This window comes from Caretta caretta, chromosome 8, assembly GCF_965140235.1.
Source record: "Caretta caretta isolate rCarCar2 chromosome 8, rCarCar1.hap1, whole genome shotgun sequence".
Lineage (NCBI taxonomy): Eukaryota > Metazoa > Chordata > Testudines > Cheloniidae > Caretta > Caretta caretta.
In genome coordinates this window covers 64,746,050-64,768,652 of record NC_134213.1, presented here as the reverse complement: position 1 = coordinate 64,768,652, position 22,603 = coordinate 64,746,050, and the positions used below count along the sequence as shown (strand labels likewise).

The following is a 22,603-nucleotide window of genomic DNA, read 5'->3' as shown; positions in this document are numbered from 1 at the left end:
TTGCAGTACAATGTAATTCAGAAGGTGTAGTTGTCTGTTTTGGATTTATAAGATCCAAGCACAATGTTAATGTTTTAAAATAGAGAAACATTTCAACTTTGAAAAGTAACACAGAAATATCAGAATGAAGCTTGATTTAGGCATTTAAGGACAGTTTTCCTAATGAGTTTTATTTCTTCACTTACGATTTTCCTTGTGGGAAGGGGGAACTAACTACAATGTTATTTTATACTTTTCTCAAATATAAAGTTTTAAAAAATATGTCATAAACATGAATGGATTTAAATTGTTTTATATACATTCTAAAAGCTTAATTTGAAAACTTCACACTGGGAAAGATGCATTTGATAACGATTAACTCTTTGGAATGCTGTATTTCATTTTGTTAATAGATATGATCTTATGACAGATATTTAATAACAATGATTTTTAGTACTCTAAGTATACACCGGATATGTAGATAAATATTATAAACATGGGATTTTAAATCTATTCTGTTGTGTAGGAGAGTGATGAAGAATATGGAACTTGTAGCTCTGGTGTACTACAGTGTGCGCCAGTGTACACATTACACAATCAGAAAAGAGGAAACTCAGAAAAACGAAGACTTGCTCAGGTAAGTCACCTGAAATCTGTGCTCACTTTCTTAAAATATGGGGGGAAACTGTTTTCCTGTTACAGTAGTGTGTTAAAATATTATGGTAAATACCTTTATTACCATCTGTATTCAGGAAATATGATAAGTAGTATTCACAATAATATTGCTTGCATAATATGCTGTTTTGAGCGTAGAGAGAATGGCTTATCATATATCATCCTCCTGGAGGGAAAAAATAGGAAATTCAACAGGGAGATGAGGTTGCCAGGTACATCTCCAGGAAAAGAAATCTCAATTGATTCTTAGAAATAGGACTATTTTCAAAAAAATATTTAAAATTATTTAATAACTACTGTTTAAAAGTACTATAAGAATCAGTACAAAACAGTTAGATAAATGCTAGGCATATTGACGGTGTGATCTGTTGAAAAGTTTACTTAGTAGTCTGTATCTTTTATGGACTTCCATTAGATAAAATAATTTCATAGGCATAAAACACACATTTCAGATCAGGCTTGAATATTAGTTTTTGAATAAAGGAATTCTGGTATATTCATATATACCCAAGCCGATTTTCACTGCTAAGCTATCTTTTTACAGCCCTAAAATATAGTGGCATGTGTTAATACTTTACCTAAAGCCAGTTGATTTTGAGAGAGGGCATGCCTTTAATTCAGACCTTGCTCAAGCTGATTATCATACAGTGAATTTACTACTAAGTCAACTAGCTAACAGTGTGTCAGATGTCTTGTCTTTCTGTTCTCAGTTCCTTTAATGGGTCTGATTCTCTGTAACAGGTGTAATATCTCAATTTTAACCCAATACTAATTCCCGAATGTCCAAATTCTATTCGAATTATTGCTTTATTCTGTATAGAGTAATAAACAGTTTGCGGGGTTTTGTGATCTCTTTTGAATAAGAATATATATTTTTAATAATATATACAGACTCCTGTTTTTGATACCACAAATGTTTCTTCCTTAGATAAGATGGGTGTACTGTAGGTCAAATGAGTACCTCTTCGAATTGACAGTTGTATTTACCTGACTATTGACATTATTTTACTTTATATATAATAATAATAATGTTATGATAAAATTCTAGTTTTATAAGCCCATGCATTCAGGTTTTTTGAATGATAAAAAAGAAAGTGTTTGTGGAAACTAATATACAATTAGAGTAGATCAATGACTTGCTCAGTAGAATGTTAGAAAATATATGGTAACACTAAAGCCATTTGTTTCAGTGGTATAAATAATTTAGGCATATCTGTTTTAATTATGCAGGCGGATTCTCTTCTGTAACATGTTTTTCAGGTTTCTTTTTAAATACAGTAATACTAAAGTCTGCAGTGTATTTCACCTAGACTAACACAGTGCATCCTTTCTTTCAAGAACCTTGTATAGTTTAAATTCTTATCTTGACTGTTGAGACAGAAGATATGCAGATACATTTAGAATTTTAAAAATGTAGTATTTATAACAGAAATTGATACTTAACATATTTATTTTTAATTGGTAACTGTCATTCTAATATACAGAAACTTTTTCTTTAACCACATCTGTGTCGCATAACACTGCTTTTTTCAGGACACAGTAGAAACACATACCCAAATCTGTTTATATGTTCACTTAAACTTTTATGCAAATGTACAACACAAATGTAGCTAAAATATGTGTCTGCACATTCAGATGCTTTTAAATGCTGCACATATACAAAAACTGTGAGTTTATTAATTTACTTCATGGTCAGGTCTGTCTGCTGTTCCACTTCAATTGTTTAATTTTAGTACTGGAGTCTACATCAATAAATTGTACCAAAGTAAATTTTATTATTAGATATTAATGTTTCTTCTGAAGGACTGTGTTATTGCAGAATACTTCAACATTTATCTGATTTTTCATTCATACAATCGTATACTACTGAGATTTAGTACATCTTTTCTGCCAACTAGCCAACTTTTTATTTTTGAAACAGCATACACTTCTTTCTGAATGATACAGTGTATCAGGTCAGAACAGCAGAGATTTTTTTGTCCTATATAGAGCAAGGAAAATCTTAATGTGCTTTAAAAAGCAGGGGTTTGTTTACAAGACAAGCTCTCTTACTAAGGGCTCCGTATCTGTGCCGAGCTGAAAGAGCAGCATGACCTATGTCCCCACCCCATCCTCACCCTGAATGTCACATGCACTCAGTGGGCAGGAAACAACAAGCTATAATCACTGACCAAGAAGTTTGGTCTTGTACAGTTCCAAAAAATGCAAACTGGGCTTTGTGGTCCCAAAACATCATTATCTATATGGAGTCTCAGGCTGTCCTATGTGTTATAACTGGTGCTATTTTTAAACATGGATGCTATTAGCATCAACTAACAATAATGCAAGATCCATTGAACTAACTGCTGGCTTTGAAAGCTTGCATCTATGTAAATTATATTACTTATTATTAAAAGCAAGTGAATTGCATTCATAACTACACTTCATAATTGTAGGACTTTGTCTGGAGCTTTCCTTCCTGCTGATTAATCTTTTTGTCCAGGTTTCTAAAATGGCACCGCTCACTGTCCTCTCAGTGTAGTAACTGAAAAATAAGATAGTGCTAATGGTCACACGGTAGCTTATTCATTTAAATATACATTTTAAATAATGGATAAAGGTTGGTTCATTGAAAAATCAACTATCAGAATACTTCTAAAATCCCAGACAGTTTAGATTTTTACGTCTTCTTACCTCAAGACAATGTGGGCTTCCCCCACCTCCAACTCCCTCATTATTAACCATCTCACAGTAAGTCTTTTTAAAGTACTGCAACATAAAGAATTTAAAGTTGCACTTTCTGTTTCATGTCAGGCCTACGGATGGGAGTTTTTATTTCCCCATTGCTGCTTTCCAGTAAATCATAAATGTCAAATTAGTCATTTGAAATTAATTCAAAAATATTGTTGATAATTTAAAAAAAACTTTTATAAAATAGTGTATAATGCTGAAGTTCTCTTGATTCTAGTGCTCAGTTTAATGACTGTTTCATTACCAGGAGATTTTGTACAATAGAATGTGAATCTGCTTTTTACTCCAACAAATAGTAGTTTGTATGCTGGTCTACTAATTAGTACGGTTATTTCCTGTTTTGTTGATGAGGCTTAAATAAATGTCAAGGGTACAGCCATGAAGATCTTCCAATTAGGCCTTGCGTTTGTAAAACCCAGCCCCTTTGCTTTTGTGTGAAGATGACAGTTCCAACTGCAGCCTCAGCCTAACAGGGCTCCAGGGAAAGGATTCTTCTCTGGTTTTATTGAAAACAAGGCCAGTTTGGCCCAGTGAGAATACCAGCACTGGTCACAATGCAGAGCCATTTTTAACAATGAATATTTACTAATCTTTATCATTGCTCTTGTGGTTGTTTTAAAAAAAATTAGACTTTTAAAAAAATAATAAATCAGAATGAATTATGATATGTAAAATAGCCGTTGAAGCTTAATCAGAGGATAAATAATTAAATCTGTTATCACAAACTATAGTGATTATATTGGTTTCCTTTCATTAGCATTTGGAAAATCTTTCCCAAAGAAAGCAAAACAAAACACAGAAAACCCCACAATTCAACTTAACGTAAGATAGTGTTAGAAGAATTGTTCTCTCTCTCTCTCTCTCTCTCTCTCTCTCTCTTTCTCATATATGTTTGAGCCCACTCTTGCTTAGGTTAGCTATTCTGGGCTTTTTGTGTGTGCGTGAGCTTAGCTGTATTGCAAGTCAACATTAACAGATGGATTGCCCTAAGCAAGGGAAAACCACAACAACAAAATCTAGTGAAAGTAGAGGATTGAAGCTTTTTATTGTTAAGCCTTATTAAAACCTTGGCATGTACACTGCTGTTAACTGTTTCATGCCTTAAACTAATAGCATTTCTCTGATATTTTCTATATTCTAAGTGGACAAGGTACCTGAGATAGTATGAGAAATTTCTAGTTAAATGTTTTGAACGACAAACTAAAGCAAAACATGAGATTGTTTCAGCCCATGTTTACATTATTGTGCCACATATTATTAGCAAATTACACTGTGTTGACTGTCTTTTTACTATTTACCAACATTTTTTGGTAATGCATGAATTAAACTACTGAGAACTCAGTTTTTCAGAATTCATTTTGATTCCTTTTCTTTATATGCATTGATGCAGTGCAGATTTTGGGTGGGGGGGAGTGTACACAGACCCAACTATTTTTCTACCATATTGCTTAAAATACAACTCCCCCCGCCCCCGCCCCCCTCCCCCCAAAAAGGAGTTTCAATAAGAATAAAGGAGGAATACCAGGAAGATCTGTTTGTTTTCATGAATATGATCTATGTAGTTTTACCATATGTAACCATTATCCCAGGTGATTGGTGGCTTATTTAAAAGGGAACATTGCTGGGTTTAAATAGTCCTTATGTATTCAGTGGCTTATAAAACATGCTAGCAGGTTTGCAGAGTACTGTGTAATGGCTATGAGCTCACTTGATAATTAATAAGCTACCAATGCACCCTTGTCTCAAAGGAAATAGACGTAAGACTTATAGGCATGCAGTAACTTGTAGCCATAATAAAAAATAGGGAATTTGGACTGTAAGTGTGGATTTACTGGGAATCCCAATGTGTCCCTGCTACTTTACTACATATATATCGAAGCAACCAGGTGAACTACTTGTCACAACTGTGCAGTATTTTAAATATAATGTTTTAAAAATCTCATTTATAATTGAAACTTCTTTATGTAACAAGTATAACTAAAACCAGTTGAGATTAAACCTTTTATCTTGCTTTCCCCAAACATAAGTGAATTGACCAAATAAAAGTATTTTCCTCTTTTCTTTTTAAAGCAGAACATAGAGGTGAATTTCAGATACGTAGTACAATATATCATAAGAAATAGAACACACACAGTTCAAGTGAAAGAATGTGTACTTCGGCTCGTCCTCAACAGCTATAGCAAGTCTTGCTGGAGGAGGCAGTATTTGGCATCTTCAGGAGAATACCGAATGTCCCATACGTTAATACCATCTCCAAAGGCTAGCAAAAAAATGACATAAATATTAGTTGCAAAGAGCCTCCAGTGCCTGACTACCCTCCAAAACTGGCAAAAGGTGATTATGGCGGGTCATAGTGGGAATAGAAAGGAAATGGGAGAAGAGGAAACTGGAGCAAAATTGGGCCATTGGAGTGCTGCTGAATATAAATACTGCAAAAGAGTCCCACTATCAAACACGAATCAAACATCTTCATAATTTAAAAAATATAAAAGTTGTGGTTCTATGCTTTCTATTTATTTGGATTCAGCTGAAATGTTTGGGATCACATTTGGGAAACAGAATAGCAGCTTCTGTCCACATGCCTCATATCTACTGAAAATCCTCCATGGAGCTTGTGTAGCTTTAATCCTCATTGAATAATTAAATTAATGTAGATAAAATATTACAATTGACAGATGTCATATACAGTAACAATTAACAGTTTTGAATTCATAATTTAAGAGTGTGCTTCATCTTTAGGGAAAATTTTCCTATAAAATATTTGTTCTGCAATAAAGTTTGGTCAATTAGTAAATGATGTATTTTGAACAAAAGAGGGCATAATTTGAAAATATTGTGGGCAATTTTAGTTTTTTTAATTTATGGGGAAGGTTTTTTGTCTTTGTATGTCAAGTAAATCTCTTCATTCTGCAAATTGTTCAGCTTTTCTTTTAATTAAAAATGAAAAACCTAGAGAGCAAAAAATTCAAATTATAGATTACGAGACTGCCCTCTGGTGGTCCTGATATCTTCCCATATACTACAAGCATATATGTAGCCAATCTCATATGGTGAATGCTTGCTCTTTACATCAAAAGATCTTTTAGAAACAAAACACTAACCATTATCTCAAAAGAATTCTTATCTAAAAGAGTATCCAGACTTATAGACATTTGTCATATCCATGTCCTTCAAACAGAACAATCTTTTGTAGATGTACTCTCTGAACAGTAACAATCTATAAGTTTCCTTATTTTACTTAAAATATTTCTGGCATAACCATACTATTGAATTAATTATGAAAAATATTGAAGGGGGACTACCTCATTTCAGTGATTTATTTAGCAAATTGATGTATTTAAAACAAAAAAGAGACAATGCAGATATCATAAAGCTTTTTATTTTTATCTCTGATTGTTTCTCTTCTATTCTCAGCCCATTCATTTTTTCTTCCTGTTAAGGTCTTACCAAAACAGAAAGAACGCTTATGGTACTAGCTGCATTACTGGTGCAAGTTTCTCCTTTACTCAGTGTTGACTTGTAGTCTTATGTTTCATTGTATTCCATCGAAGACATCTGCCCTTCTCTGGTTTTGCCTCCCCAGTGGAAAACCATAATTGAGAGCCATCTCTGTCAGTCATCAAGTTTCCAAACAAAAAAAAGGAGGGCCTGGAAGCTGGTCCAGAAGCTCTTGCTGGCTTTTGTGGCATTTAGATGAGTATTTGGCCTTTTCATGGCAAAGGCACCAACACATACTGCATCAGCTTTATCCAAATGAGAAACCTAGAAAGTGAAAGCTTGGCAGGTGGATTCTTTTGACATATGCAATCTATTTTACTTCTGGAACTAATGAATGAAAAGGCAGTTCAGCTGTGAGTCTGTCACAAAAACAACCTTAGTGTTGCACAAACAAAGGATTCTTTTAAGGGTCTGAAAGAGAAACACTGTTGTGCTGAGTATGCTGTAGAGAATCAGAAGAAGCTCTTTAATATTTGATAATTAACTGAAGTAACTAGGGGTAGACTACTAATCGAGATAAATTACATTGATATTTATATCTTACTTTTATTTGCCATGCAGCCCTCTTCTCCCATCCTACCTAAGAACAGCAGTTACAGATAGTGTTATGGCTCCACCTAGCAGAAGGAAGGAGTCAAAAGTTCCGTCAGTTCAAGACACCAATCCATCTGCTTCCTTTCCAACTTAATTTTGCCTCCTGACCTTGAAGCACGGAGAGAGCAGCCTTAAGGCTCCAGCTCTCATTCTGTCTATTCTCTAACCTCCTGTACGTTAGAGGGAAGCAATGAAAAAAAGAAGTGATTCAGTTATAGGAAAATGAATATGGCTGATGGAAAAAGCCGGGAGAAGAAGAGCAACAGGAAAAATCCTTTCCAGAAGAGACCTTACAGCTAGTAGAGTTGGCTGCTGGAAGGGATAAATGTACATGGAACTAGCAGGAAGATTTCCTCCTCATGATTAAATCTTCTGCTCATGGACTCTGAACTGAGATGATGTTGGAATCACCCCTAAGGCTCAACTCCATTGCCCCGCAACACAGATTTGCTTCTTAGATTGCACAGTCAGCCTGAGAATTCCTCACCTGGATAGGCTCTAACAGAGCCTGTAGGTCTGTGTGACAGAGTTGCAGCTGATGCAATGTTGTCAACTCTCCTGGTTTTATTGTGAGTCTTATTTGAATCTGTTCCTAAAGCTCCAGCTCCTGGAATCCTGTGATTGATGTGAAAATCTCAGTTTTCATTTTTAAAAAAGTTTATAGTCCTCATGGTTGTATAGAAAAGCTTGAAAACATGAACCCTCTGCAGGTTTCAAAAATCAGAAGGGAAATAAAAAGAACTCAACATTTATTATTTGTGGGGGGGAAACAACCTTAATGGTTTTTAAGCCAATTGCAAACATTGGGCTCCAAAAATCATGACTTTTGTATGTTTGGGATCGGTAATATTAATGCCAAAACTACCAGCATATGAGCCCTCTTTGTTTTCAGAGCCTCCATGCTTCCCAATTTGGGCTTATGTATACTGGATGAAATCTGTTCCCACCATCAGGCTGTTGCCCAGCTTCTCATGGCAATGATCCTTCTGGAAGAGTTATTCCCACTCCTGGGGTTGATGTCCTTCTTCTCCTCAAGGAGGGAGCTTGAAGCTGATAGGCTATCTTCCTCCTCCCACATTCTAGCCAGCAGAGGCAACAGGGTCCCTTTGGCTCTGGGGTTCTGAATGTATAATGCTTTTCTGGGAATCATTACAACATCCCTGTAATCTCTTTTACTCCAAATTGCTCATATGTACCCTTAACCTTAGCTCTATTTTCACATAGGTTTTGGTTTGGTAATTTCCCCTTTAGCAATAATTTTGTATATGAACTATTAACAGAAATCCCAAAGAGAATGTTATCATGTGATATTTCTAATGATTTGAAGATACGGTGTATCAACTTGAAATTCATTTTTCTTTACTTTAACATTTTAGGATCAGATTAACTGATATGTTCTGGCTGCTTCACCCTACTTAGCAGCAGTGCAAAGCAACCCGAGTGTTCTGGCCATGTAAACTGGGTTTACAGCTGTTTTGTATCATCAGAGTAGCACAAAACAGCCAGATTGTATATCCCAGGTTCCCCAATCTCCTGACCTCCGCATCCCCAAATTTCGTCTTCCTCCCCGTGTTTCCCTACACACATACCAGTGTCACTCTCCTGTCGCCCGCATTCCCTGGCGCACACACATCCTTCACTCTATTTAATTCCTTGCTCTACTTGGTGAGTAGTTTACCTTTAAGGGAAGGACATCATCACAGAGAACTAGTTTAGCATGAGCCACTATTAACTATAACAGTAATCATCCCTGGGAAAGGAACCTGTGTCCTCATGTTTTTCAGAAGGTTTGTTAATATCTGGGCTACAGCTCCCAGACTAGTATTGTTTTAATTCTGTCTGATTTCAAGAAAGGTCTGTAAGACCTTTACATCTGCTTTAAATTGATTCTCTCCAGGTCCATTCTTCAGCCTTCTGAACTATTCATAGTCCCATTAAAAGTAGAGAAATTGATTCTCATCGTTATGCCCCAAAGCTTCTTTATTCCCTTTCTTCACAGAAACCTAAATACCAGCAAGTAGTTTTCAGATTTCCCGTGGTTCATGGAACCACATTCAAACTTTGAGAGACATATCCCTGAAATTATAAGTACGGTTCTCTTAAGGTAGCATTTCAGTTGCTGTCAAGATATCCCACAGAGAGGGGGGAATTAAACTTACTGATTATTTCTCCTTCGGTGGTTTGCGTCTTTCAAAACCAGACAGTTCACTGACTTTCCCACTGAGTTTGTTCTGGGGATTAATTCAGAGTTGTATGTTAACGAGCCTATTGGTTTACTTAGGTTGTGCCCTTATCTGTATTTGCTGCTGCAGAGAAAGTGTCTTTTCCCATAGCTTTGAAGTCATTTTCTATCTTGCACTCATAGTTTTAGAAGTTTCCTGTTTGTGATGGTTATAACAAGTGGCAAAAGGTACCAAAACTACAGTGTTTTGGCTGATTAAAGACTATATCCTATTAATTTATGTCCAGAGCAAACAGCCAAATGCCATTTTGTAAGAAGCCTGGACTGTTCCAGACTCTCAGAGCAGAAGTACACGATACTGAAATTTGTGAAGTGGCCATTTGTTCATCTCCTCCCCTCTGCATCTGCCATTTCCAGTTGGATCAGTCCTTGCCTACTGAAATGTATTAGCTATTAGGTGCTCTGAACACTATTGTCAAGTAAGCATAACTCCTTTGGCTCACTTCTTATGATATCATTTGCCTGTAATTGCTTGGTATAATGGGGAAGAGGAACACTGAACGAGGGAAAATTTACTCAACTGTAATCCTATTTGTCATAGTCCTCTCTTTTCCTCCCATTTCCTGCATCATTCTAGTCTGCTGTTGAGGAGTGTAACTAAAAGTATTTTCCCTATGATCTCATTGTCCTTTACTATAGCCTGGAAGTCTCTAACTGGAAAGGAGTGGGTAGCTTAGTGCTTACATAGTACCCTGAACTAACTGATTTTTTTTGCCTCCTTCGTTCTGTCTGTAATTCTTGCTATTGGATAGGATGGGAGAAGGAGGGGACTCAGAGAAATAGAATTTCTGATGACTGAGTTTTCCTTAGCTAGCTTTCTCATATTAAATGAGTAACTTTCATACCATAAACCAGCAGGAAATTTACTTCACATATTTTATTTTAAACACAGTTGAAAACTTTAAATGCTGATGTATTGAATAGTTAGTCAATGTGAAACTATATATGAGCTGCCATTTTTCAAAGGTTTATTTGTTTCTCACGTTGAGGACAATTAATGGCAGTAGCCTTATCAAACTTCCTGTGTTTGTACTGATTAACAAGGGCTCATTACCTGAAAGTTATGATCCTGAAAGTTGAAATATTAAATTAAAAAGCTGACATTTCAAACATTGGCTTTCATGCCCAATCAAAAACGTAACAATTTAACTTTTAAATCCTTTAGTATTTATGTATTTCTCCTACATTTTTGAGATTTTTGGGCCATCATAGCAAGTTTATGAAACCACTGCCATATGTAAGAGAACCTTTTTCCTTTTGTAACTTTCCTCATTTTATTTGGTTCTGTCCATATTTATAGTTTCTGCTATAATCTTCGCTTTATTCACAGTTGCCAGCATCCACCTCAGTCCTCTAGATAGCAAACCTTGTAAAGATGGAGGTTTTCCAAAAAAGCAGAAACCAGAAAAGACAGAGTTGTGAAAATTATGGCTAAACAGTCATAACTTTATTAAAATTACATACATTATTGATGAAAGGAAACATGTCTTGACAGTAGGGAAGAAGCAACAACATCACAGATATGTCACCAGCCCACCAATTCCAGTGCTCCATAGAGGCTCCAGGATGGGTGAATGGCTCAAGCTATCGTGGCATCAGCTGGCATCATGATGCCATCTGGGAGTTGGAGATGGGTCTCTGAACTCATCCCCATGCTGGCTACAATTAGACCTTCCCCATAGCTCCTGTACAGGCCAGTTAAGCTTGATGGGTGGTTCAGTGAAATGGCTTATGGAGTCCACCAACGAATCATTTCTTAAATTGTTTCATTGTGGAACTTACACTATATTTCACAGAGAGGAAGGAAAAGATAACATAGCTAATAATCTGTGTGAGCCAGAAGAGGTGGGGATATCTATCAGAGAAACCTTCACTTTACTCTTATAAGTAAGTTAAGAAAAATGTAGAATTCATGAAACGTGTTTGTGTGTGTGTGTATATATATATATATTTTATGAATATTTTATTATTAAATTTATTATATAAACAGTACCAACTGGAAGAAGCCATATGAGTTTAGTAATTGTGGGAAGTTTTACTTTATAAAGCAAATTATGACAGCAGTTTATTAAGTCTTTATAAAGTTTTGGTGCAGCAAGAAAGGAGGGTTACAATCTTGTTTTTTGTGGTAATGAATTTAAGAGGTCTGTTTATTAGAACTCGGATCAGGAAGGAAACAAAGGTCTGTCCCTTTTTTTATGAAATGGTATAAAAAGTGTGCACACTTCAAAATGCAGAAAAGACAGAAATTAAAAGCTTAAATAACTCCAAACAGCAGGGTTCATCAGTAATGGAAGGTTTTCTTAAATGTCTTTGACAGCTTTTGCAGGTGCACATACTATGTCACTTCATCTAGTGGAGCTTTGAAAAAGATTTATGGCTCTCCATTTAGAATTTATTAAGAGGGTTTTTTTCTTTTTTGCAAAGCAGTCTGGACATACTCCTCCCTCCTCGTCATTTTTATTGCAACTCTGAGAGGAAAATCATCTATTCAAAAAAACATATGTTGCATTTTGTCTCAGTGGCTATTTCATGGTGCCTTAAATGATTGTGAATGTGCTTGTTTAGTCCTGGCAATGTGCCTATAGTATATTTCTTTCTTTTAAAATTTTTAATCAGGATTTTAAATATTGTTTATGTACATCTCATTGTATTTGTGTTAGCATTCACCAATTGGATGTAAAAAAAAAATTTTCCTCCTATAATACCACACCCATAAAAATTCAAAAATCCATCTCCAAAGAGAGAGTGAAAGTCAAGGGGAAAGGCAGAAATGTCTCTCTTATTTTTATTTACTTCATCGGCATATGTTGTGTCATACTCATGTACTATTCTATTGCTGCTGTTATCCACTAATGTGCAGAGTAATGGCAAACTGTAATACTTTCAGAAGACCTCTCAAAAGAGCCCAGGCAAGGGTAATTGTTAAGCCCTGTGGCATTTACCAGTTGTAATCAGTTTGATCAGTTCCTATTTCCCAAAGACACCTTTTTTTTTTTTAACCTGATGCATTCACTGTTTGCAACTATTTTTACTGTTTGTTTCTAGGAGCCAGTCAGTGTAATCCCATGGCAGTTTATTCTGTTGATAGAATTAATGCTTCCGTATAAAAAGCCTGTTGCAGTTGCTCTTTTTAATTTGTATTTTTGGTGAGCTAGAGCATCTAAATTTTTTAAAAATGGAATGAATTCTTCATTTTGAAATAGCCCTTCTTCTCTTGAAGACTTCTTGTTTCATCACTGGGGTGATTTATGGTTGCAACAACTAAATCTGATGTGTCTACAGGACTGGGCTCTGCAGAGCCACTTGCAGGACAGGGGCCTTTATTTGTATTAAATGAGAAATTTATCCAGAATCGACACATCAGTGGGAATCTCCATTGAGAATTAGTTCATTCCCTATGGAATCAAAGTATTTTAATGGCCCCAACACAGATAAATGCTTAGACAACTGAGTGTCACTGCTGCTAACCATAAAGAGGATATGTTTCAAAAGATACTTTCAGTAGCATTAGTCACTGACGAGTCAGCTGTCCACTATTTCATTAGATATTGACTGTACAGAACTCTGTTCCACGCTCAAATATTGGTTTCATTGTAAAGTTTAGTCTGGGTTCTTTGCCTGATTTCACCCATAAAATAGAAAACTCAGTAATAAGTAATACCTCCTCAGAAAAGGTATATTAGAAATAGAAGAAGGCCAGAAAATAACTGTTGGGGATGTTGAAATGCCTACAGTTATCCTTGGGGACCCAGCCTACCCCTTAATGCCCTGGCTCATGAAGCCATACACAGGCACCCTGGACAGTAGTAAGGAGCTGTTCAACTATAGGCTGAGCAAGTGCAGAATGGTGGTAGAGTGTGTATTTGGACGTTTAAAGGGTTGCTGGCACAGTTTACTGACTCGCTCAGACCTCAGCAAAACCAATATTCCCATTGTTATTGCTGCTTGCTCTGTGCTCCACAATCTCTGTGAGAGTAAGGGGGAGATGTTTATGGCAGGGTGGGAGGTTGAGGCAAATCGCCTGGCTGCGGAATACGCGCAGCCAGACACCAGAGCGGTTAGAAGAGCACAGCAGGAAGCGCTGTGCATCAGAGAAGCTTTGAAAACCAGTTTCATGACTGGCCAGGGTACTGTGTGACACTTCTGTTTGTTTCTCCTTGATGAAAACCCGCCCCCTTGGTTGCTTCTAAATTCCCTGTAAGCCACCCGCCCTCCCCTCTTCTATCACAGCTTGCTTGCAAAAGAAATAGTCACTATCGTTTAAAAAACATGTATTCTTTATTAATTGATTACAAAATAGGGAGATAACTCACAAGGTAGCCCAGGTGGGGTGTGGAGGAGGGTAGGAGGGAAGGAAAAGGCCACTTTAAAACTTCTTGAATGCCAGCCTTCTGTTGCTTGGGCTGTCCACTGGGGTGGAGTGGTTGGGTGCCCGGAGCCTTCCCCCCCAGACCCCTCCCCCCCGTTCTTGGGCATCTGGGTGAGGAGGCTATGGAACTTGGGGAGGAGGGAGGGCCGTTAAACAGGGGCTGCAGCAGCAGTCTCTGATCCTGCTGCCGTTCATGAACCTCCACCAGACGCCAGAGCATGTCTATTTGATCCCGCAGTAGCCCCAGCGTTGCCTCATGCCTCCTCTGATCTTCCTGCCGCCACCTCTCCTCACGTTCATCGGCCACTTTCCTGTACTCTGCTACTGTGTCCCTCCACACATTCTGCTGAGCTCTGTCAGTGCCGGACAATTGCATGAGCTCAGAGAACATTTCATCGCGCGTGCTGTTTTTTCGCTGCCTTATCTGAGATAGCCTTTGGGACAGAGGAGGGAGGCTTGAAACATCTGCAGCTGCTGGAGGGGAAAAAAGGGAGTGAAGTATTTTGACAGATACATTTTACAGAACAATGGCTATACTCTTTCATGGTGAACAACACTATTCACATTACATAGCACATATGATTTCGGTACAAGGTCGCATTTTGCATCTTATATTGAGTGCCTGCGGCTTTGGTATTAGAGATCACACACGCAGTCCCAGGCAACAGAATTCAGCTTGCAGGCAGCCATGGTAAGCCATAGTCTTTTGGCTTCTGCAACCTTCATAACAGCAGTGCCCTCCTCTCCAATACCAAGCAAAGCCCGTTGAGTTGGCCATTTAGTGCTGCAGTTTTCGTGTTAACGTGCAGCAGCAGAAACCAAACTAACCCCCCCGCCCAATTCTCTGGGATGATCGCTTTACCCCACTGTGTGGCTGGTATCAGGGAAGATCCCTGCTAGCCAAACGCAAACAGCTCAGCGCCAATGGCGTGGCTAACTGCGGGGAGGATTTCTTTTCAGCCACAGGCCAACAGCCCAGTAGGAACGGCCACCTCTGAATGTCCCCTTAATTAAATTCCCCTATTTCAACCAGGGTACCATGAATGATATCACTCTCTTGAGGATAACAGAGAGAGATAAAGAACGGATGTTGCTTGAATGCCAGCTAACACCAGGACCGTACGCTGCCAGCCTTTGTCACGCAATGATACCAAATTACTTGCTACTAGCAAAGCGTGGTAAAGTGTCCTACCATGGAGGATGGAATAAGGCCGCTCTCCCCAGAAACCTTCTGCAAAGGCTTTTAGAGTACCTCCAAGAGAGCTTCATGGAGATGTCCCTGGAGGATTTCCACTCCCAGACACGTTAACAGACTTTTCCAGTAGCTGTACTGGCCACGAATGCATCCCAAGTCTTCAGGGCTACTTAATCATTAAAAAACGCTTGCTTTTATAACATGTATTATCTTTAAAAAGGTACACTCACCAGAGGTCCCTTCCCTGGCTTTGTTGGGTTGGGAGGGTATTTCAGTCAGGGTGATAAAAAGATCCTGGCTGTCGGGGAGAATGGTGTGCTGTGTGCTGTCCTCAAGCTCATCCTCTTCCTCCTCATCTTCCCCGTCCGCAAAATTCTCAGGCATGGGGGAGAGTACACCATCATCGGAGTCCATGGACAGGAGTGGGGTAGTGGTGGAGGCCCCCCCTAGAATTGCATGCAGCTCAGCATAGAAGTGGCATGTCTGGGGCTCTGTCCCGGAGCGTCCGTTTGATTCTTTGGTTTTCTGGTACGCTTGTGTGAGCTCCTTAAGTTTCACGCGGCACTGTGTTGCATCCCTGCTGTAGCCTCTGTCCCTCCTGGCCTCAGAGATTTTTTGAAATGTTTTGGCATTTTGTCTTTTGGAACAGAGTTCTGATAGCACAGATTCCTCTCCCCATACAGTGATCAGATCCAGTACCTCTCATTAGGTCCATGCTGGAGCTCTTTTTCGATTCTGGGACTGCATGGTCACCTGTGCTGATGAGCTTGCCTGGCCAAACAGGAAATGAGATTCAAAAGTTCCTGGATCTTTTCCTGTACACCTGGCCAGTGCATCCGAGTTCAGAGCGCTGTCCAGAGCGGTCACAATGGTGCACTGTGGGATAGCTCCCAGAGGTCAATACCTTCGAATTGCATCCACACTAACCCTAATTCGAAACGGTGATGTAGATTTCAGCGCTAATCCCCTCGTTGTGGAGGAGTACAGAAATCCGTTTTAAGAGCCCTTTATGTCGAAAAAAATGGCTTTGTTATGTGGACGGGTGCAGGGTTAATTCGATTTAACGCTGCTAAATCTGACATAAACTCATAGTGTAGACTAGCCCTTAGACATTTCCTGAACCATCTGCCATAATGATGTATGGATTTCTGGCAGTAGCACTTCTCTATAGTTGTGTATAGTTGGTTTATTTTGGTTTTGTTTTTTTTAAGTTAGCTAACATAGGTACTTTGGCTTTGCATACATTTCACAATGGTCAGTTTTCCGATATGTGAAGATCTTTTCTGTGGCTCTTCTGCATAGGTTAATTGTCACATAAATATTAAAGCTGCATAGAATTTTGAGGCAGGTTTCTGCCCTTTCGATTGTACAAACCACCAAAATTTCTGTCCCATAGTTTTTATTAAGGTAATTGAGACATTTGTTCAAGTAGAGTAAAACACTTCAACAGAATACTGCATTCTACATGGTAAAGAAGATACATAAAGAGCCTCATGCTTCGTTTAATAGTCGCTATTCCCAGAAATGACTTATTCTCATACACAGTTGGCCACTTAAACTTGAGAACTTCACACAAATACATGTCTGGAGACTTTGAACCACAGTTCTTTGTCCAAGATGCTTGCAAGAAAAAATAGCCCGTGCTCTCCAGTGCAGTTTCTTCATCTTCAATGGTCAGTCTTCAACTGGTGTTAAGGGTTTACATGAATTATTCGGCTATCTATGTCCATAAAGAAAAATGTACTGTGTTGTTTGCTCTTTTATCGGTGATGTTTGAGTTCTTTTGGTCCTCCTGTGAGAATCCCTAAAGGACCTCTCTTATCAATACATAATGCTGCCCATCAAGGGCTCAATTCCTGTAGGTGCTCAGAGCCTCTGCTCTCATTGAAATAAATGAATAGAGTGTGGTCTGACCCCAAATGAACAGTGATCAGAAGGCAAGAAAATAAAGAAAGATCACAGTGTTGATTTTTCCTCTCCAGACGCGTTTCAACCAACACCTCGCCAATGTCAGCAATCATGATTCTGCCCTGGATGATGACGATGATGATGAAATGGACAGAACAAGCAAGTAAGCAACCTCTCTGTGTGTGTGTGTGTGTGTGTGAGAGAGAGAGAGAGACAGAGAGAGAGAATATATGTATGTCAGTCTGTCCCACAAATGGATTTTTAAACCAGTTGAGTTCATGTGAGTGAATATTTTGCCAGTGTGACTCCTGACCTAAAAATTGCTACATGTTCTAGTGTCTAATATGGAAATAAAATCCTACTTTTAGTAGCAGAGAAACAAGGGCAGCATATTATTATTATTATTTATTATTATTTTATTTATTTGTATTATTATAGCACCAATGAGCCCTAGTCATGGACTAGGACCCCTTTGTGCTTGGCACCGTACACTCAACAAAAAGATGGTCCCTCTCCCAAAGAGCTTATATATACATGCAAGACGAGACAACAGACTGATACAAACAAGTAGATGAGGTAGGAGGCAAGGAGACAAGGAAACAAGGAGACAATATTGGTCAGCATGAAAGTCAGTGATCTCAGTGCACAACCAGCCTAACCATTGTCAAGTCTTTTTAAGGCATCACAGCAATGGAGAGCTTTTAGGAGGGTTTTGAAGAAGAATAATGAGGTAGTTTTGTGGATCTTTATACACAAATGTAAGGCATATGGGGAATGAACATTCTCATAAGCAGACTAGGGAAATGTGGTCTTCATGAAATTACTATAAGGGGAGGTCACAACTGATTGAAAGACTTTACTCAATATGTAGTTATCAGTGGTTCACTGTCAAACTGATGGGATGTATCTGGCAGGGTCCAGCAGGAGTCTGTCGTGGATCCAGTATTATTCAATATTTTCATAAATGATAGATAATGGAGTGGAGAGTGTTCTTATAACATTTGCGGTTGACACCAAGCTGGAGGGTTGCAAGCACTTTGGAGGACAGAATTAGAATTCAAAAGAACCTGGATAAATTGGAGAATTGATCTGAACTCAAATAAGATGAAAGTCAATAAAGACAACTGCAAAGTACTACACATAGGAAGGAAAAATCAAGTGCACATCTACAAAATGAGAATAATTGGCTAGGCTATAGTACTGCTGAAAAGGATCTGGGAATTATAGTGGATCATGAATTGAATGAGTCAGCAATGTGATTCTATTGCAAAAAAGGCTAATAATATTCTGGGGTGTATTAACAGAAGTGTTGTATGTAAGACCTGGGAGGTAGTTGTTCTGCTCTAGTTTCCACTGGTGAGGCCCCAGGAGCTGAAGTACTGTGTCCAATTCTGGGCACCACATTTTAAGCAAGGCAAATTGGACAGAGTCCAGAAGAGAGCTACAAAAATGATAAAAGTTTAGAAAACCTGATCTATGAGGAAAGGTTAAAAAAACTGGGTATGTTTAGTCTTGAAAAAAGAAGACTGAGGGGGGACCTGATAAATGTCTCCAAATATGCTAAGCACTGTTATAAAGAGGATGGTGATTGATTGTTCTCCATGTCCATTGAAGTAGGACAAGAAGTAATTGGCTTAATCTGCAGCAACAGAAATGTAGGTTATATATGAGGAAAAACTTTCTAATCATAAGGACGGTTAAGCACTGGAACAGGCTTCCAAGGGAGGTTATAGAATCCCATTACTGGAAGCTTTTAAGAACAGGTTAGACAAACACCTGTCAGGGGTGATCTCCCTTCAAGGTCCCTTGCCTCCCTGCATTTCTATGTTTATAAGGGCTTTTTCCGAGCAGGAGGAACATCATGGGAGAAAGCATAAAGGTATTTGTTTGGAAAAATGATGAGTGAGCAATGAAGGCTGGCATCATGGGCTAACCGGAGACATGAGTCAACATCTCAATAGTGAATGAAAGATGATAAATAGGATGGGGATACATCATGAAGGGTCATGGAAGTGAAATCAGGCAGCATATGTTTGATGTGAGGGCACTGAAACTTGTGCCTAAGGGGTCAGGTGGGACATCAACATCAAAGTTGAAGTCACCGAGGGAGATTGTGAGGAGAATAGAGAGAGAGTCAGGAGACAAAATCAGAGAGGAAGTTGAGGAGGATGTTGGGTGGATGATAGATGAGAGCAACAAAGGGAGTTGGGGAGAGGGGGGAAAGGTTGCATGCAGTGCTGTCCAGAAGGGAAGGAGGAGGGTGAAGGAAGTGTCAGGAACAGGAGAGGAGAATCTCAACACCCCTGCCACGATCCAAAGCAGGGAGTTTGTGAGGAGGAGAGGCCTCCATAAGAGAGGAGAGCTGCAAAGACAAAGTGAAAGGAAGGGATCCAGATCCCTCTGAGAGTCAGGGGCTGGAGGTAGCCAGCTATGAAGAAGTTGTGATCTTTTTAGAGATGGAGTAAGCATTCCAGAGTTGGTAAGAGAAAAGGAGAAACAAAGGAATGGGGAAGAAGGGGAATGAGTACGAGTGTAGAAATGGTGGTGGTGATGAGGGTGGGAGGTGGAGAGGGTGGGAGGGCTAGGACTGGGGTAAATGTGGGACCTAAATAAAGAGGAAAGTAGATGTGGGACCTATATTTGTGCTGCTGGGAGTCGCTGACTTTCATTCTCTCCTTCCAGCCGCTTGGCTACAGTTATTGCATCCTGCTGTACTTCTTAACCAGAATGGTAATAAGCATTGAGACTGAAGTTACAGTCGGTGCTGATCTCCTTTACTTTGATGAATAGAAAAAATATCTACATGCTACCAGTAGCAACATGATTTTTCTCCTTATTTATTAATGGTGTCTGTGTTATCATTTTCCAGTCAAATACTGTCAATATGTAGACCATATTCGAAAAGGCTGTTTGTACTCTGTGAACTTTATTTTCGTAATGCTACACATAAAATAAATCCATCACTACTTAATGCTGGCTTTACAAGACCTGGCCTCCTTTTTTGTTTCTGTATGTTACTGGGGCATGTAGATACCTACTCCCTGATTGCACCTGCATCTGTCTGCATGTTCTTATTTGCAGGTGAAATTGTTGGAACAAACGCCAGGTTAAGTCCACTTTCAAATTCAAATGGCCTCTGAATAAGCTATCCTTATTTACTTACAGAAGTGGCCATTCTGACATCATAAAATATTTTACGTTTTTAGCTGATGGAAAGTTTATTGTTTTTAGGTTATCATCTGAAGACAGCGAGGAAGCTTCCGCTTATTTTTATGATAGTGACGATTCTGGTGAAACAGGAGTAATGTCTTATCACACAGGAGAAATGGACTTGCTGGGAGAGATTTTGGACACGCTGAGCACACACAGTTCAGATCAAGGAAAGCTCTCAGGAGCAAAGAGCCTGGATTTCTTTAGATCAACGGATGATATTGATTATAAGGCTATGGTTAGTCATCTTTTTCATGTGTAAAACAACCTCATTAATTTAGAATAGAAGCTGGCACTCGCTGGTGGAAACTGCATGCATGGCCCAGTATGTGGAAGAATGGTTCATACGTCACAACTGTGCCTTGCTGCTGCTCCAAAAACCAGAAGCATGTTTTTCTAACAAACTCATGCTGCTAGCCACAGTATGAATGCTCCTCAGCTGAGGATTTGGGTATACTCCTTTCCAGTTTATCAGTGGTGTGCCATTAGATGCGGTAACCACATCTAGGGCTTGTTGGGAATCCTCCCTGCTGCTGCACGGGGGTCTTATGTTCTCTCCCTCTATCCCCTGGGCAGGAATTGGTCTCAGTTATCGTTCTAGAGGCTGTTGATAATAATTTGGACTCCCCAATTGAAAATAGGGGTAAGTATATCACTCTGGGGAAGTTTCCCAGCTTGTTTAAGTCATGGGATCCAAGGAGTCATTGCTTTACAAACGATTTCATTTTCAGTTTAGCAGTCTAAGGCTCCACCCTACAAATGGGTCTGCCCACTCAAGGCTTCTAATTCACGGTCCCATTGGACCCAGGGCACAGATTCTTTTGCAGGATCAGAGCTTTTGCTAAATCTTTAAAATCTTCATTAGATCAGCTCCCTGGTGTTGGTGACCACTGTCAAAAGACTTTTGTATCTGTAAGTTTCAACTTCTGTGTTTGGTGCTTAAGATTTGCTGTTGTCAAAAGCACTCCCATATTAGCGATCCTTTGCTGGAACAATTAACTCTGATGCTAATCCAGATCAACATTGATGTTATAAGCACCATACAAGGATTGCATTAATAAAATATCCATTTTGTTTGTGAACTAAAAGATTAATAATAAATGTGTGTGGAACTGATTACTGAAACGAAGAATAGAAATCCCAGTGATTATGGGTGAGACAAGGTGGGTGAGGTGATATCTTTTATTGGATCAGCTTCTGCTGGTGAAAGAGACAAGCTTTTGAGCTTACACAGAGCTCTTCTTCAGATCCGAGAAATGTACTCAGACTGTCACAGCTAAATACAAGGTGGAAGTAGATATACCGTGGGAAAATCTGCTTTAGTACAGGGCAGAGAACCTCTGACCACACACCTCTAGTTGTCACCTACCACTTTACACTGAAACCCACGTGAGGTATCATTAAACAATTAAAACCCATACTCCATGGGGACCACATCCTGAAAGAAGAATTTCCCAAACCTCCTCTTCTGGCCTTCAAACAACCCCCAACATCATCATCAGATGCAAGCTCTCCAGAGATCAGACGTACCAATTCAAAGCAGCACCAGACCTGCCAGAACATCATGCAAAACCAGTAGACATATCTCTGCTGCTAAAATGAGCAATATCCCCCACAACACACCTTTCAAGATTTGTGGGTACTACACATGCCTATCACAACATGTGGTGTACCTCACCCAATGCACTAAATGGCTCAATAACAATTATGAGGTGAAACCAGACAGTCACTACGCTCTCGAATGCACTCACACAGAAAAGTGATAAAAGACAAAAACACCCTATCATCTAGGGGCAAACACTTTTCACAAAGTCATCACTCTATATCTGACCTGTCAGTCCTCATTCTAAAAGGAAACCTGCACAGCACTTTCAAAAGATGAGCCCAGGATCTAAAGTCATAGCTGTGCTAGACACTAAAAATCATGGTCTTATAAAAATACTGGATTTATGGCTTATTACAACAATCTGTAACCCACTAACCCCCCTTTTTTGTCCTATGACTAGAGAGGAGTTAACTGTCCACTTCACCTTGAAAGGTATTACAGTGTGTTTTAACTACTTATGCTAAACAACCTGTTCCACCTTGCATTTAGCTGTGACCTTGGGAATACCTTTCCCAAACCTGGAGAAGAGTTCCATGGAGCTTGAAAGCTTGTCTCTTTCACCAACAAAAAATTGGTCTAATAAAAGATATTATC

The 22,603-nt window shown here is 38.9% G+C and overlaps 1 protein-coding gene across 3 annotated transcripts in view; it reads left to right on the top strand.

Annotated features, from left to right (window-relative positions):
- DENND1B (DENN domain containing 1B) overlaps positions 1–22,603 on the top strand; it is a 245,469-nt gene that overhangs the window by 214,236 nt on the left and 8,630 nt on the right. For 2 of the 3 annotated variants that reach the window (XM_048860501.2, XM_048860502.2), the window contains 3 exons: positions 506–616; positions 17,268–17,356; positions 20,425–20,641. In XM_048860501.2, the coding sequence (XP_048716458.2) occupies positions 506–616; positions 17,268–17,356; positions 20,425–20,641 (417 nt within the window). Of the gene's footprint in view, positions 1–505; positions 617–17,267; positions 17,357–20,424; positions 20,642–20,979; positions 21,047–22,603 lie in introns of all 3 variants that reach the window. The other variant, XM_048860503.2, reaches the window with a different exon arrangement.